Below are 13,062 nucleotides of genomic sequence, written 5' to 3' on the forward strand. Positions count from 1 at the left end.
TAACAAAGGCACATTTATTTGATAATTATAATAATAATAATTATTATTATATTTATAATTATTATTGATATTTTTACTTATTATTATTGTTTTATTATTATTATTATTTTTATGAAAATTATGGCTGTTTTATATTTATATAGGTAAAAATCATGCGGACTTCATGTTACACTCAGATCCCAATATGCAAGAAGAAGGAGCTGATGATTTTGACAGAAAAAGTTAATAAGTTATAATTAATTGATTAAATCAGATTATGATAATTATATTATTATTATTAATTATTATTAATTATAGTAATTAATATTAATATTATTATTCTTTTCGTCAGATGTTTTAGACGACAAGCAATTGGCGAGCGTTGTTAAAAATGAAGAAATGAAAAAAAGTAATAGAATTTTGAGTGATTATATATATAGATGTTTATTCAATTTTGTTTAACTATAATTATGAATAAATAAATAATTAATTATGAATAAAAATTATGAATAGTAATTATGAATAATAAAGGTTAAAGGTTACTCTCTTTCGCTTTTGTTCTTGCTTCAGAGGTTTCAACGACAAACACACACAACACGTGCAAACCACACATCATACACATTGCATGTGATAGTCGGGGATCTCTTTGTATTCGAACCCAGTCACTGCAGCAGCAAGGCCAGGCGCCTTTAGCCAGTGAGCCATCATGCCATTATTATGAATAATAATTATGAATAATAATTATGAATAATAATTATGGATGATAATTATGAATAATAATTATAATTTCTAGAGAGTGAGAAGATTGTGGAGAGGTTCTATGTCGATAGAAACAATAAACGACACCAGTGGCATGTTCTTATTTCCGAAAATGAAGGCACGGAGGAAAAAAAAAGTAATAATAATAATAATAATAAGTCATTTATATAGCGCTCTGTGTGAATATTCACATTATACATACCCAACAACAACATTAGATGCAATTCTGTTATTTGCTAAAGTTAAATTCAAAAATATCTCAACGTACCATATTGGCACTATAGTTTAAGAATACTCATTTGCTGTAGATTTCTGTTTCCTGCCTAATATAACGTTCAATGGTACATGTGTGAGGGTATGTCCAAGCGGGTACTTCTTTGTTGTTTCAGGTTTATTTAAAGATAATTTTGATCTGTTTATGCAATATTTTAATATATTTTTACACTAAATCACATGTTACAATGCATCATACAATTTTTTTTTGCCTGTTAATGACTTTAACCCATCGTTGAATTCGATCCCGCTACTGCGAAATAGTAAAAAATCTTTAACGATTATACTATTTAGAGGATAACGTTAATAATTTTCAGTAAAAGTTGATGCAGCAACTGGTAAAAGTGTAGATGATCCCCACTGCATTCCGTGTCCAGTTGAATGTCCCATTTGCCTTGACCAGGACTGCGGCCAACCTGACGATATAAGACGGAGACAAGATTTATTTGTCCGGTTCATCATTTTGGTCACTACTTTGGCCTTCTGTCTCTGCACAATTAAGGCCGTCTTTGACTGTCTTACATGTAATTGTTGTTGATGGTTTTGATAAATTTTTTTTATCGGTGTTTGATGATTTTGTAATTTTTTATTTTTAAATTTTATTAAAGTTTTTGTTATAAATTAATATATTTATTCAAATTTAAAGTGAAAGAGAGTTTAATATCATTGTATTATTTTATGTTTTAATGAAAAATTGTGATAAACTGCAAATTCATACATGAATGTATTATTTTTAATTAATAACAAAATATGCATATATATAATATAATAATATATATTAATAATACAATATAAGTGTGTTTTAAACGTATTTACAGCCGTCTTTATTATTTTTATCAATTTACGGTAGATAAAATAAAAATTTATTTGCGCTCCGAGCTCTTTGTATTTATCATTCTATAAAAAGTCTATGCATTCATGTGCCAATCATTCTAGGACCGAAATTGTTCGCTTCGTTACGTGTTTATTTTGTATAAATCTTCTTAATTTTATTCAAATTTAATTTATTTCTCGCAAAAATGTCTTCCCTGGTGAATTACGAAAGCGGAGACGAAAGCGACGATGATAACAAAATGGATGAATCGAACTCAATTGGAAGTCCTACTAAGGTAATTAACTCTTGAGAGGTTTGCTTCTCTTCACTAATTTTTCTTTTAGAAAAGTTAGGGTCCTGCGGAGTTATTATTATATCATGAAAATTTGCTTATTTTACAAATGTATTTCGATTTTTCTTTCGTTAGATGATTAAAATTTGTACAAATTTATAATTTAATTTAATAATCATTTTACTTTTTTGTCATTTTCAATCAATTTTTTTTTAAATTATCATTTTAAAATTTAAAAATGTAAAAGTAGTAGAGTGATATGTGCCTGTCTTTTTATTTTAAACACTATTAAAAGCTTACATTAGCTGCGCAGTACTTCAATTAAAATTAGATTCTGATCATTTTGGGGAAACAAATTACCATTTCTCCTTCAAATTCTTACTTGAATGAGTTTAATTTTTGAGTATTTGATTAATTTGCCATCATGTCCAAATAAACCTCATACATAGAAAGCATGAGAGTATTATATTTGTGATAATAATTTTTTTTCAATACTTTGTAATTTAAACTTAAAAATAAAATTTCAATTCCTTATTTTACAACAATTTTTGCTATTCAATTATGAAACCATGTTAGTTAGTGCAGTGTCACTATCGGTGACATTGACCATTAATATCTGAAACGAAGACACCCACCATCTATCTACTACACTACTGTTGATGCTTCTCCGGTGGGTTTAACTAATAACCAACATAACTCCACTTTTCTCCACGGTACTGTTCAACTAATTTTATATATAATGATGATATTGGTTGCTTAATTGATTAGCAGAAAATCAGTGAAGTTTGAGGTTTTTTTTGTATGTTTGCTCTTTATTATTTATTTTTATGTGCTATATAGTTTAATTATTTTCATTAATTTTTAAAATAATTAGTCTTTGGTATGTTATTTTACGTTTCTTTGTTTATTTACCTTCTCTAGAGATGCTCACTTGATGAGAAGCAGACGAGTCAGAAGATGGAAGACGAATGGGATAACTTTGAGAAAATGATTAGTGACAAATCAGGCAGCCAGCAGCAAGGGCAAAACATGTTGGACCCCCCTAGCTTGAACACCATCAGCTATCCGAGTTACAAACAGTCAACTGACCTTACCAGAAGGTCACTCACGAAGGATGTAGCTGGGACAGTGGCGACAGCATCTGCAACCACAACAACAACAGCTACCACTGCTACTGCTTCTATATCACATGTCAAAAATAATGTGGATGAAAAAAATTTGAAGAGGAAGTTTTGTGAAGAGAGATCGGACAAAGGTATCGCTGATAAAGTTACACGAGTTAAAATACTTTTTTATTCATTTAAAAGTTTACCTAAGTTTAATTTTTTCTCCCAGAATCTGAAAAGAAGAAAGTGATTTACGATCCTCATGACGACGGTGAAGAAGAAGAAGATGATGATGGTGGTGGTAGTAGTAGCAGTAGTGGTACTGATGGTAAAAGAAGCAGAGGCAGCAGCAGTAGTAGTCGAAGCAATCAAGACAAATGTGTTAGTGTTAAATTCACACTTCTGAAACTTCATCCTGAAACTAAATTCATCATTGAAACTACTAACAATTTATTCATGTAAGCAATTTACTCTTTAAGAGGTCGACCAAAGAAAAAGAAGAGGATAAGAATACTCACAAAGAAAGAAAATCAGACAAAATTGAGTCTGGCAAATCTACCTGCAAAGAGGACAAAGATTCGCCACCAGTGCCAGACTCCCGCAAACGAAAGATTTCAGATATCAGCAAAGATGACAACAGCGCCAAAGATAATAAAAATGTAAAGAATAAAAGCGAAAATGATGACGAATGCCGACAGCGCGATGGCAAAAACAAAATGAAAAGAAGGTCAAGATCACGTTCCCATTCTAAAAAACGAGTTAGTACTTGTGTTTCTCTCTCTCTCTCTCTCTCTCTGTGTCTCTTTCTCCATGTTTGTGTGTAAGTGTGTGTAATGTATGTGTGAATACACATGATGATATCGCTTTATATAAATTAGCACCTAACATTTTTATCGATTTAGATGTTTAGATGTAGATTCTCGCCGAGCAACGAAGCAAGGAGGTTGAAGCATTAAAATAATCACGCAAAAAAAACATTAAAAATAATAATCTCAGATAGGAGTATGATGTTTCAAGTGGTGTGACTCGAAAATGTCTATCAATAATTATATTTTTTCTCATTTTGCCATGTTTTTTATTGCAAATGGAGCATTGGAGGTACAAATATTTCATTCTAACTCCATGCACATGAAGAGATGAATGTTTGATTATTTCCGTACTACTGAACTAACCCTTTAACCCCCTTGCTAAAATCAGTTACGAAAAATAAACGCAGAGAGATGGCCACTCGAGGTCAAGGTCAAGGTCGAAGGAAGGTCACCATCGACATCATCGTCGCCATCATCACAGTTGTAGCAGTAAAACTCGCGATGATTCCAGAAGTTCTTCAGTTTCTCCTAGGAGAAGGAAGGATAGGAAGCATAGAGATAGGAGGCATGATGGTGATAAGCATCGGAGACACAGGAGATCAAAGTAATTTCATGTCTTGAGTTTTCTAATTAAAGTTTTAAAGATTTTAAAATGCTGGGCTATTTAAAACGCATGAAAGAGTAGGTAAAACTAATGAAAGGAATTCACAACTTTTGTAACCTGCAGGTCGCGATCTCATTCCCGACACCGCAGACGCAGGCATCATTCGCGATCGTCGTCTGACTCGTTGCCACGTTTCACCAGAGCAGTCATCCCAGTCAAAACACAAACGGTTGTTATCCCGCCGAAGAAACCCAGCAAGCCAACAGTTCAGCCGACCATGAAATCAGGCACGACACTGCCGGCCATGTTTGCTGAACTTCAGAACAGTGACTTCAAGGAACAGCTGAAGGCCATGTTCGTTGACGCTCAGACAAAGACTCCGGATGAAATTGCAAAGGAGATTCAGTTGGATGAGACTAAATTATGTAGGTTCAACTTCTCAAATGTTAAACGTACCTTCGTTATAGTTGGATAAAAAATTTTTACAAATTGATTAAACTTTAAACAGCTTTTATGAGTAGTTTTTTTTACTGTACTTTGTCTATTTAGTAAAAGCCAAGGAGAAGAAGAGCGCACTACCTCTGAATAACCAGAATCCACTCGCGGCAATGGTGGCTGGTGGCTCAAAAGCCACAGCCCAACAGGCTCTCTCACAGACAATGGCTGCAATGCATGCCAAAGTGCAAGAGATCACTGGCGTCGCGGTTCCCAAATATTACAATCCATCTGCTGTCAATCCTCTCAAATATGCTGAACAGTTGAAGAAGAGGAAGATGCTGTGGTCGAAGGGTAAAGAAGCAGATGCTGCTACTGCAACTGCTGCTGAGAAGGTTGAAAAAGAAGCTGAAGTCAAGGTAGTATACGACAGATGTGAATAATTTATTTAAAATAACTTCAAATGCGCGTCGATATCTCCATTTTCAATTCCTCCTCTCCCCCACAGCCGGACATAAAATCACAGCTGCAGTGGAGTGGCACGTCATTCTCGGCAGACGACGACGGGAGAATGGCGGCAAAATTTAAAAAGCTGATGGGCATCAAGCAGGACGGCTCCAGCACACTGCCAGCGAACGTGGATGTGACGAAGCTGTCAGAGGAGCAGAGAAAGAAGCAGGAGGAACTCTTCCAACAACTGGATAGGGAGTACGAGTTTGCTAGGATGGCCACTCATACGTGCAGGGGTGTTGGATTTGGATTCGCCTCGTCACACAACTTGCCCGGATCGTGATGGCGCAAATAGATTGAATCATAATATTTTTCTCTGCGTGTAAATATACCTAATTCGAAAATAGGAGAAAAGTTTGAATGAATCATTTTTTAATTTATGCACAAACAACAAAAATTTATACAAAAGCCTGTGTAAATGAGTTTTTTTTTAAACAAAGTTGTTTTAAAAATAAACCAACGAGAAATGCTATCTACGACCACACAAATAACATGTCAAGCTGAAGAGACAATAAACAATATAGTAATAATACTTTTCAATGTACACTAATTTATTACACAAGAAGTCATCTAGTTAACGTAAATTGAGATATGCTGGCAATAGTGCGTATGTGTGTCTGTGTTTTCGTTGTTTATTATCGAAACCGAAGCAACACATGGGCGATGATAATGGAATTGATATATGCAATAGATATATGATGATGATGTCACAATAATGATATCAATGAACAAAAAACTCGTACGCATGTCGATACAGGTTACATAGCCTAGACTTGAAAATTTGTACAAATAGTGAAACTGTTGTGATGAAAGTTTAAAGAATAAATTTCGACTGTAGTTGGAAGACAAAATAATTCATTTTACGTACGCTGTCTAGTGTGTGTGTGTGTGTTCAACATATCTGCAAAAGTGAGTGAAACAGTTGAATTATTCGAGTAGAGATAAATAAATTTTAAAATCGTTAAATAAATTTGAAAACGCGTTGCCAGTGAATAATCTAGTAACATTTTTCTTAAAATTCTCAGACGAATGAATTACAAAAAAAAGTGTCTTTTAAATAAAATTTACATGAAAACCAATTAAGCGTTACTGCAGAGTTCAAAAACATCAATTCCATTTAATATATAAAATTACAAAGTGATTTTCCACTGTTTTCAGTTCACTAACGACTAAGTAAGAAAAAAAAATCATTCACTCAAGAGCAGTAATTTTAGTCTAACTACCGAAATGGTGGTAGTAGCGGCGGTTGTATGCAATTTTGTGGTCCCTTAGTTTTGTTAATAGAATCTGGACGACCTGGTGGTGGGTACATCCCTGCAGCACCGTACGGGGCCCAAGAAGGGGGAGGGGGTAAGTTGCTGGGAGATGGCAGATACCTCGCCCTATCTGCAAGTGGGTCGAACATGGAACCAAGAAATCTGTTACTACCGGGACCCCCTAATAGATCGTATCCCGGTGGATACATTTGAGGTAGGTTATCCGGACGTGAAGACGGGTAATCGGATTTGGCCGAATTTCGACCGGATATATTCTGCTGACCGTACATTCTCTGTAGAGTCTGGTGGCTTGGCTGGTGTTGCATGAGTGGCGGGGGGAAGAATGGGAAAGGATTGACAGAGGAGGGTGTCAGACGGTTTCTGTACATCTGGTCGACTGCTGATGGTGTGAGACTTCCATCAACCATCTTTCCGCTGGCTGTACTCGAGGCCAGGTACCTGGAACGACAGGAAAAGGAAGCATTTGAAAAAATAAAGGAAAAAAGAAACATTTAAAGAAGAGTTATAACATCGTAAGTTTTCAAACAATTGTTTTTCAAACAATTATAAACGTACAGTGCGTAAACTCCAACCTATCTCTGTGTAATTTCTTCTCCCTATCATCCAAACAGCTGCTGTATGGACTTGCCGATGGATTGAAGGCAGGCTGACTTTTGTTGTTGTTGATGTTGTTGTTGTTAGCAGCGTTGCTACCCTGGCCTCCGAGGTAGAACATGGGCTGCTGGGGAGGTTCTCCTGGCTTTCCATCATTCCTAAATGAGTTAGTGAGATGTGGAGGGAGTTGAGAGGGAGGTGGCAGGTTGTAGTAATTTGATGATGCTGCATTGAATGGATAATCATCAGTTGGCTGACGCGTAGAATTCAATCTTAGGACAGTCTCCCTGTTAAGTTTAAAAACGACGACACTGTTAAAGATAGCAGAGCCATCAATTGATGCATTTTTTTCCTTAATTTTAATTTCCAATCAAGAGGAATGATAAAATTTAACCTTTCCTTCCTAGCGAACTCCATGAGTTTGTTGATCTCACTGCTATCTTGATTGTTCCTATCCTGCTGAGGCCAACCTGCAGCCGAGTTGAACCTCATCGAGGAAGGCATCGAATTCACATGACCAACGCCGCCTTCAAATCAGAATTGTATTTTTATAATTTAATTTTTTAATTAATAAAAAATTTAATTTTCGCTATTTCTATTTTTTTTTCAAAACAATTTATATAAAAATATATCACACAGTGACAAAACATTTGTGTATCAAAGAAAAAAAGCTCACCAGATGCAAACTTAAAAGCAGTATTCAAGAAGTTGTTGCTGTTTGAATCACCTAATTTGAAGTTAGGATTAGTGTATTTAGAGTGAGAACCATCGTCAGAATTTTGTTGTGGCTGCTGTGGCTGCTGTGGTTGCGGCTGTTGTTTGAGACTTCTGCAGTGCATCAATATCCTCCAGGCAAGTTGCACGTGAGCAGAACACCACTTCCCTTTAAATCCAAGCCTCGGAGTGTTACTACTGCCACTGTTGCTACTGCTGCTGTTATTAGTTGAACCTTGTTTCTGAAAAACAAGTAGCCGCAAAATAGTTAAAAGCCCAAGGGGTCAAAATTAAAAAACTTCCAAGTACAGATATAAAATAGTACTGTGTGAATACGTGCATGTGTATGTGTATGTGCGTGCCTTCGTGAGTGCATGCGTGTAAATAAGTGGACGTGTGAACTCGTTAAAAAAGTTGAAGTACTAGCCCAATCTCTATCACGAAATTTAGCCAGCAGTTGAGATGCTGGCAGAGATGAAGATGACGACGATAATCTATGATCAGCCTTTTGGTGAAAATGAACATACATACATACAAACATACATACATACATACACACACACACACACACACCTACATACATACATACATATACAAGTATTCATACATTTGTTAATCATAAGTTCACCAAAAAACCACATGATGTGACGTCATCACTAACTAACCATAGACATGAAAGCACCCCTGTTTGAAAAGCCAGTTCGATTGTGGTGCAGAGATGGAGAAAACAGATTAGGAGTTGGCTGGTAGAAAAGTGGAGGAGGAGCTAACTGGGTCTGCTTGCGAGAAAAATAAAAAATACGTACGTTCATATCATGCGTACCACATGTAACATTACAACGTATGAATTGATCAACTGATCAACGGAGGGGGGGCGGACTGACCTGAAGCGTGTGGACTCCAGGAGCCGAGACCCCGGTAGCCGCGCCGACAACAGCTGAGGGCATGATGGGCATCGGTGCATACGGGGCGCCAGGAACGACGTGCTGATGATGGTGGAGATGTTGATGCTGGTGCATCTCGGTACGTAACGTCAGTGTGGGCTGCAAGCCTGGTATCGCCATCGGTATATTTATGCCAGTATTTATCAGGGGTACCGTCCTTATTCCTCCACCAGGGCCTCCCAGAGTCGCGTCTTGAAGGAAACGATCGTTCAAACCCTGCTGCACCCTGAACATTTCTTGATCTGGTTGCGAGTGAATTTATAATTGTTTCATAAGTTTGAAAAACTTCCCAACACAAACTCCAACTTACTTGCTGCCATTTGAGCCGCTAGAAGTTCAAACTGTGACCAGCCGGGCATCATCATGGATGGCTGTTGAGGGGGAAGGGTCACCCCCAGCCCCCCTAACGTAGGTACAGGTAGGCAAAAATTGTTAGCCCCATGCAATGGAGGAACAAAGGCAGGTGGTCTGAATGGTGGCAGTCGATCGGGACTGTCGTGTCTGATCCTGGGGTGTTTGGGTGATGGCTCCATCTTCAAGGGAATGTGCGACTGGTGCAGTCCATTCGATGACGACGACGATGAAGATGGTTTTCGTTCGTGGTGGTGGTGATGATGATGGTGGTGGCCGTGAGAGTTGTTGTGGGGCTGACTGTTTGTAACTACAGTTGGCTTCTTCAGTTTCTGGTGGCTGGAGAGAGAGAAAGAAAGAAAAAAATAACGTTCAAACAATTTTGCAGTGAAAGACATCTCAAGTGATAAATTCTTATACATGTGTAACATGAAAAAATTTTACTGGTAAATGAAGGGCAAAATAAACTTCCACCCACTTCCTCTTTTTGTTCTTGATGCGACTGGCATCGTACACAACATCAGTTCGAGCACAGCCAGTCAGAACCGAATCATTCCTCAGCTGTTTGGCATCGGGACCATACACTAATCCAGGAAACCACCTGACCCAAGAGACTCCGCTCTGATTGGCTGAGCTGTCATCCAATACCACAACTACATCATCTGGGGTCGGCGATCTATGCCTGCTTGGGGTTTTTAAATCTTTTTCATTTTTAATAGTTGGTGTGGTTGTTTTGGCTGCTGATGATGAAGATAACAATGGTGGAGGTGGTGTCATCATAGGAGATGTTCTAGGAGGTGTCGCTGTTGTTGTTGATGCTGCGGTAGTTGCAGATGAAGTAGACGACGACGGCTCTAGACAACTATCCCCAGACTTCATCTCAATTCCGGATGAAAACTTAAATTCATTTTTCATCACCATCATAGATGAATTATTTTCACTTTTAATCGTCGTCTGCTGCATAGACAAACCACTGATGCTGTTACAGTTATTGTTATTGTTGATATCGTTGTATAATAATTCTTTCTTTATGAGTTTCGACGACTCGAATGCCGTATCTTCGTAATCAGACTTTGTATCTTTCTCTAGCCTATGTAGGTGAGGCTGATGGTGAGGATGAAGAGAATTAGGATTGGGATTAGGATTCCGGGGGCTGTGACGTAAGCTTTCCATAGATGGCTATAATATATAGTATATAAAATATATAGTATATATAATATAGTATAATAAAATATTAGTTCTGTTACATGCATTCACATCAGAGGCATAATGAAATGAAATAAAATAAATCAAAACTATTTACCATGTTTTCAGAAGTTTTTGATGGAAAAAGTTTGAATCCAAAAACAGAAAATTGCAACAAATATAAATTTTAATTTAAACCAGCTTTCAAGATACTAAACAAATCATTAAAAATGCTAAAGAATACAGACTAAAATACATACACACTCACACTCACACACACACACACACACAGACACACACACAAACAAACACACTTTCAAATCTTTTTCTGTATCCCAAAGGAATCTTTTATTAATGCTGCAAGAGTCATCATTATCTCCACAAAAACCATGCCTCTTAGTTGCTGTCCTATTAGTATTAACATGACTAGAATGAAAATTGTTGTTGTTGTTGTTACAGATGTTGAAGTGCGTTGTTGTTGTTGACGTTGTCGTTGTTGTTGATGTTGATGTGGTGATGTAATCGCTGAGTAGTCGATCTTCTATGGTCTCTTCGACAGTAGCATCACTTGACGTGTCGTCGACATCGTCCTCATTTTCAGAAATCTGTTTCTACCGATGTCGTCGCAATTTATTATATGGTTAGTGTGTTGCAATCTTGACAACATAACTGATCAATCAATCAGCCAATCAATCAATCAGCCAGTCAATCAATCAACCAATCAATCAGCCAACCAACTCACCTGAGATGATAACGATGACGATGAAACCAGACCAATCATTGATATAAACGATGATGATGATTGAGAGGATGATAACGACGACGATATCAATGATACTGCTGCTGTATTATATGACGATGATGATGACGACGATGCAGAGGAAGATGATGATGATGGCTTTGCTGGTCTGACTTTTGTATCTTTGTATCTGTGAGTTTATGTACGTGCGCATGCATTTGTGTGTGTGTGTCTGTGTGACGACACTAGTGAAATGGTTATCTGAACTACTATAGCTTACTGTTTACAACTTGCTAGCAATGAAATCAAATTGAGAAGCATGATAAGATAAGTGAATGAGGCAAATTATAGTGATAATAAAATAAAATAAAATTATTACATATTCTTTTCATAGAAATTAATGTAGGGGGGTTTCTCTTTCTTTGTGGCTGTGGATGGCTTCGATTTGAAATTCTGGACAAAATTCTTGGAGAAAAAAGTTATAAAAATCATTATAGAAAGTAATTAATCCATAATTATTCATAATAAAAACGATTAAATTATTATGAAATATATTATCCAGTTTAAGTAAGAATAAGTTTTTAAAATGCAAGTGGTTTTAAATAAACCTAAAATAATTAAATTTAAAAACATTTATCAAGATTATAATTATATGAGCTTATATTTTGACTGTATATATTCAAACAAAATTTGAATAGGGTAATTAAGATGAGGTATTTCCAATTAAGCTATGCAATTTATTGCAATTAGTATTACAACAATCAGAAAGATGTTTATTACTAATCAATAAATATAAATCAAACACTAATTACACTAACATCGAGATCATTGATTGTGTGGAAACTGTAGAATGAGAATCCATCTATTATATCCTCTTTTTGTATCATCTGGCCTTCTGCTGCGTCAGTCGGAGACTCAAATGACGACTCGTTATCGTAATTCATTGCTTCCACTTCTAACTCATCCATCATTTCAAATTTCATAATTTTGATTGGGTGCTGATCACCAGATGGCACATTTTTTTTGTTACTTTCATTGATTAGGTTCTGTATGCTGATTAGATGAGGAGGTTCTTGCAATTTGTGGCCCACAATGTGGTTGGTCCTGCTGTTGTTGTTAACATTAGCATCTACATCTATGTTGATATCGGGGACCTGGGAGATATCACAGCATTCGGTGTTGTGAACTGTCCTGGCGACATCTGCTGAACTGATGTTGTCCATATTGTCCATGCTGCAATCCTTCTTGTGGAGATTATTGTTGTCAGTAGAGATGTTGTGACTATCAATAAAATTGCTAGGCAAAGTTGGGGAGGCCGGATCACTTTCGTCAATGACTAATCTGCCTAAACTGCTGTCGTCCGTTTCGTCAGTGGTTTCGTCGCCGGATTCGTAAGATTTACACGACGATGATGAGTTTCGTTTCACTGGGTATTTGTTAGCAGTAGTCATTTTTAACAATTTTTATTAAACTTTACGCCAATCAAACATTTTCTAACAAAAAATTCAATTTACTTTAAAAGACATTTTTAAATTATTTGTGATTCGTCCATCAGATAACTTCGATTATTCAATAAAAGTTTATTTTGTTGAATCTTTCTGAATAAATATTCAGTTGGCTAGCCTGCCATATTTAATTTTTTAACTTCAATAGCAAAGACAAATAAACAAAGAAATG

The 13,062-nt window shown here is 36.4% G+C and overlaps 3 protein-coding genes across 3 annotated transcripts; 2 read left to right on the top strand and 1 right to left on the bottom strand.

Moving 5' to 3' along the window:
• Nucleotides 1–2,030: 2,030 nt before the first annotated feature.
• On the top strand, nt 2,031–4,179 carry HELRODRAFT_167095 (hypothetical protein; the record flags this gene model as incomplete). Its single annotated transcript, XM_009012615.1, has 4 exons — nt 2,031–2,120; nt 3,039–3,217; nt 3,687–3,981; nt 4,126–4,179. The coding sequence occupies 4 exons, from the start codon at nt 2,031–2,033 to the stop codon at nt 4,177–4,179; spliced, it is 618 nt and encodes a 205-aa protein (XP_009010863.1).
• A 264-nt stretch (nt 4,180–4,443) lies between these two features.
• Nucleotides 4,444–5,864, top strand: HELRODRAFT_167096 (hypothetical protein; the record flags this gene model as incomplete). Its single annotated transcript, XM_009012616.1, has 5 exons — nt 4,444–4,636; nt 4,760–4,841; nt 4,892–5,061; nt 5,186–5,490; nt 5,580–5,864. The coding sequence occupies 5 exons, from the start codon at nt 4,444–4,446 to the stop codon at nt 5,862–5,864; spliced, it is 1,035 nt and encodes a 344-aa protein (XP_009010864.1).
• Nucleotides 5,865–6,575: 711 nt separating this feature from the next.
• On the bottom strand, nt 6,576–12,836 carry HELRODRAFT_190099 (hypothetical protein; the record flags this gene model as incomplete). Its single annotated transcript, XM_009012617.1, has 10 exons — nt 6,576–7,296; nt 7,431–7,739; nt 7,847–7,979; nt 8,129–8,408; nt 8,832–8,942; nt 9,051–9,352; nt 9,421–9,800; nt 9,940–10,565; nt 10,961–11,257; nt 12,204–12,836. The coding sequence occupies 10 exons, from the start codon at nt 12,834–12,836 to the stop codon at nt 6,801–6,803; spliced, it is 3,567 nt and encodes a 1,188-aa protein (XP_009010865.1). The 3' UTR covers nt 6,576–6,800.
• Between the last annotated feature and the right edge of the window lie 226 nt (nt 12,837–13,062).

Source organism: Helobdella robusta (genome assembly GCF_000326865.2).
Source record: "Helobdella robusta unplaced genomic scaffold HELROscaffold_11, whole genome shotgun sequence".
NCBI classification, from domain to species: domain Eukaryota; kingdom Metazoa; phylum Annelida; class Clitellata; order Rhynchobdellida; family Glossiphoniidae; genus Helobdella; species Helobdella robusta.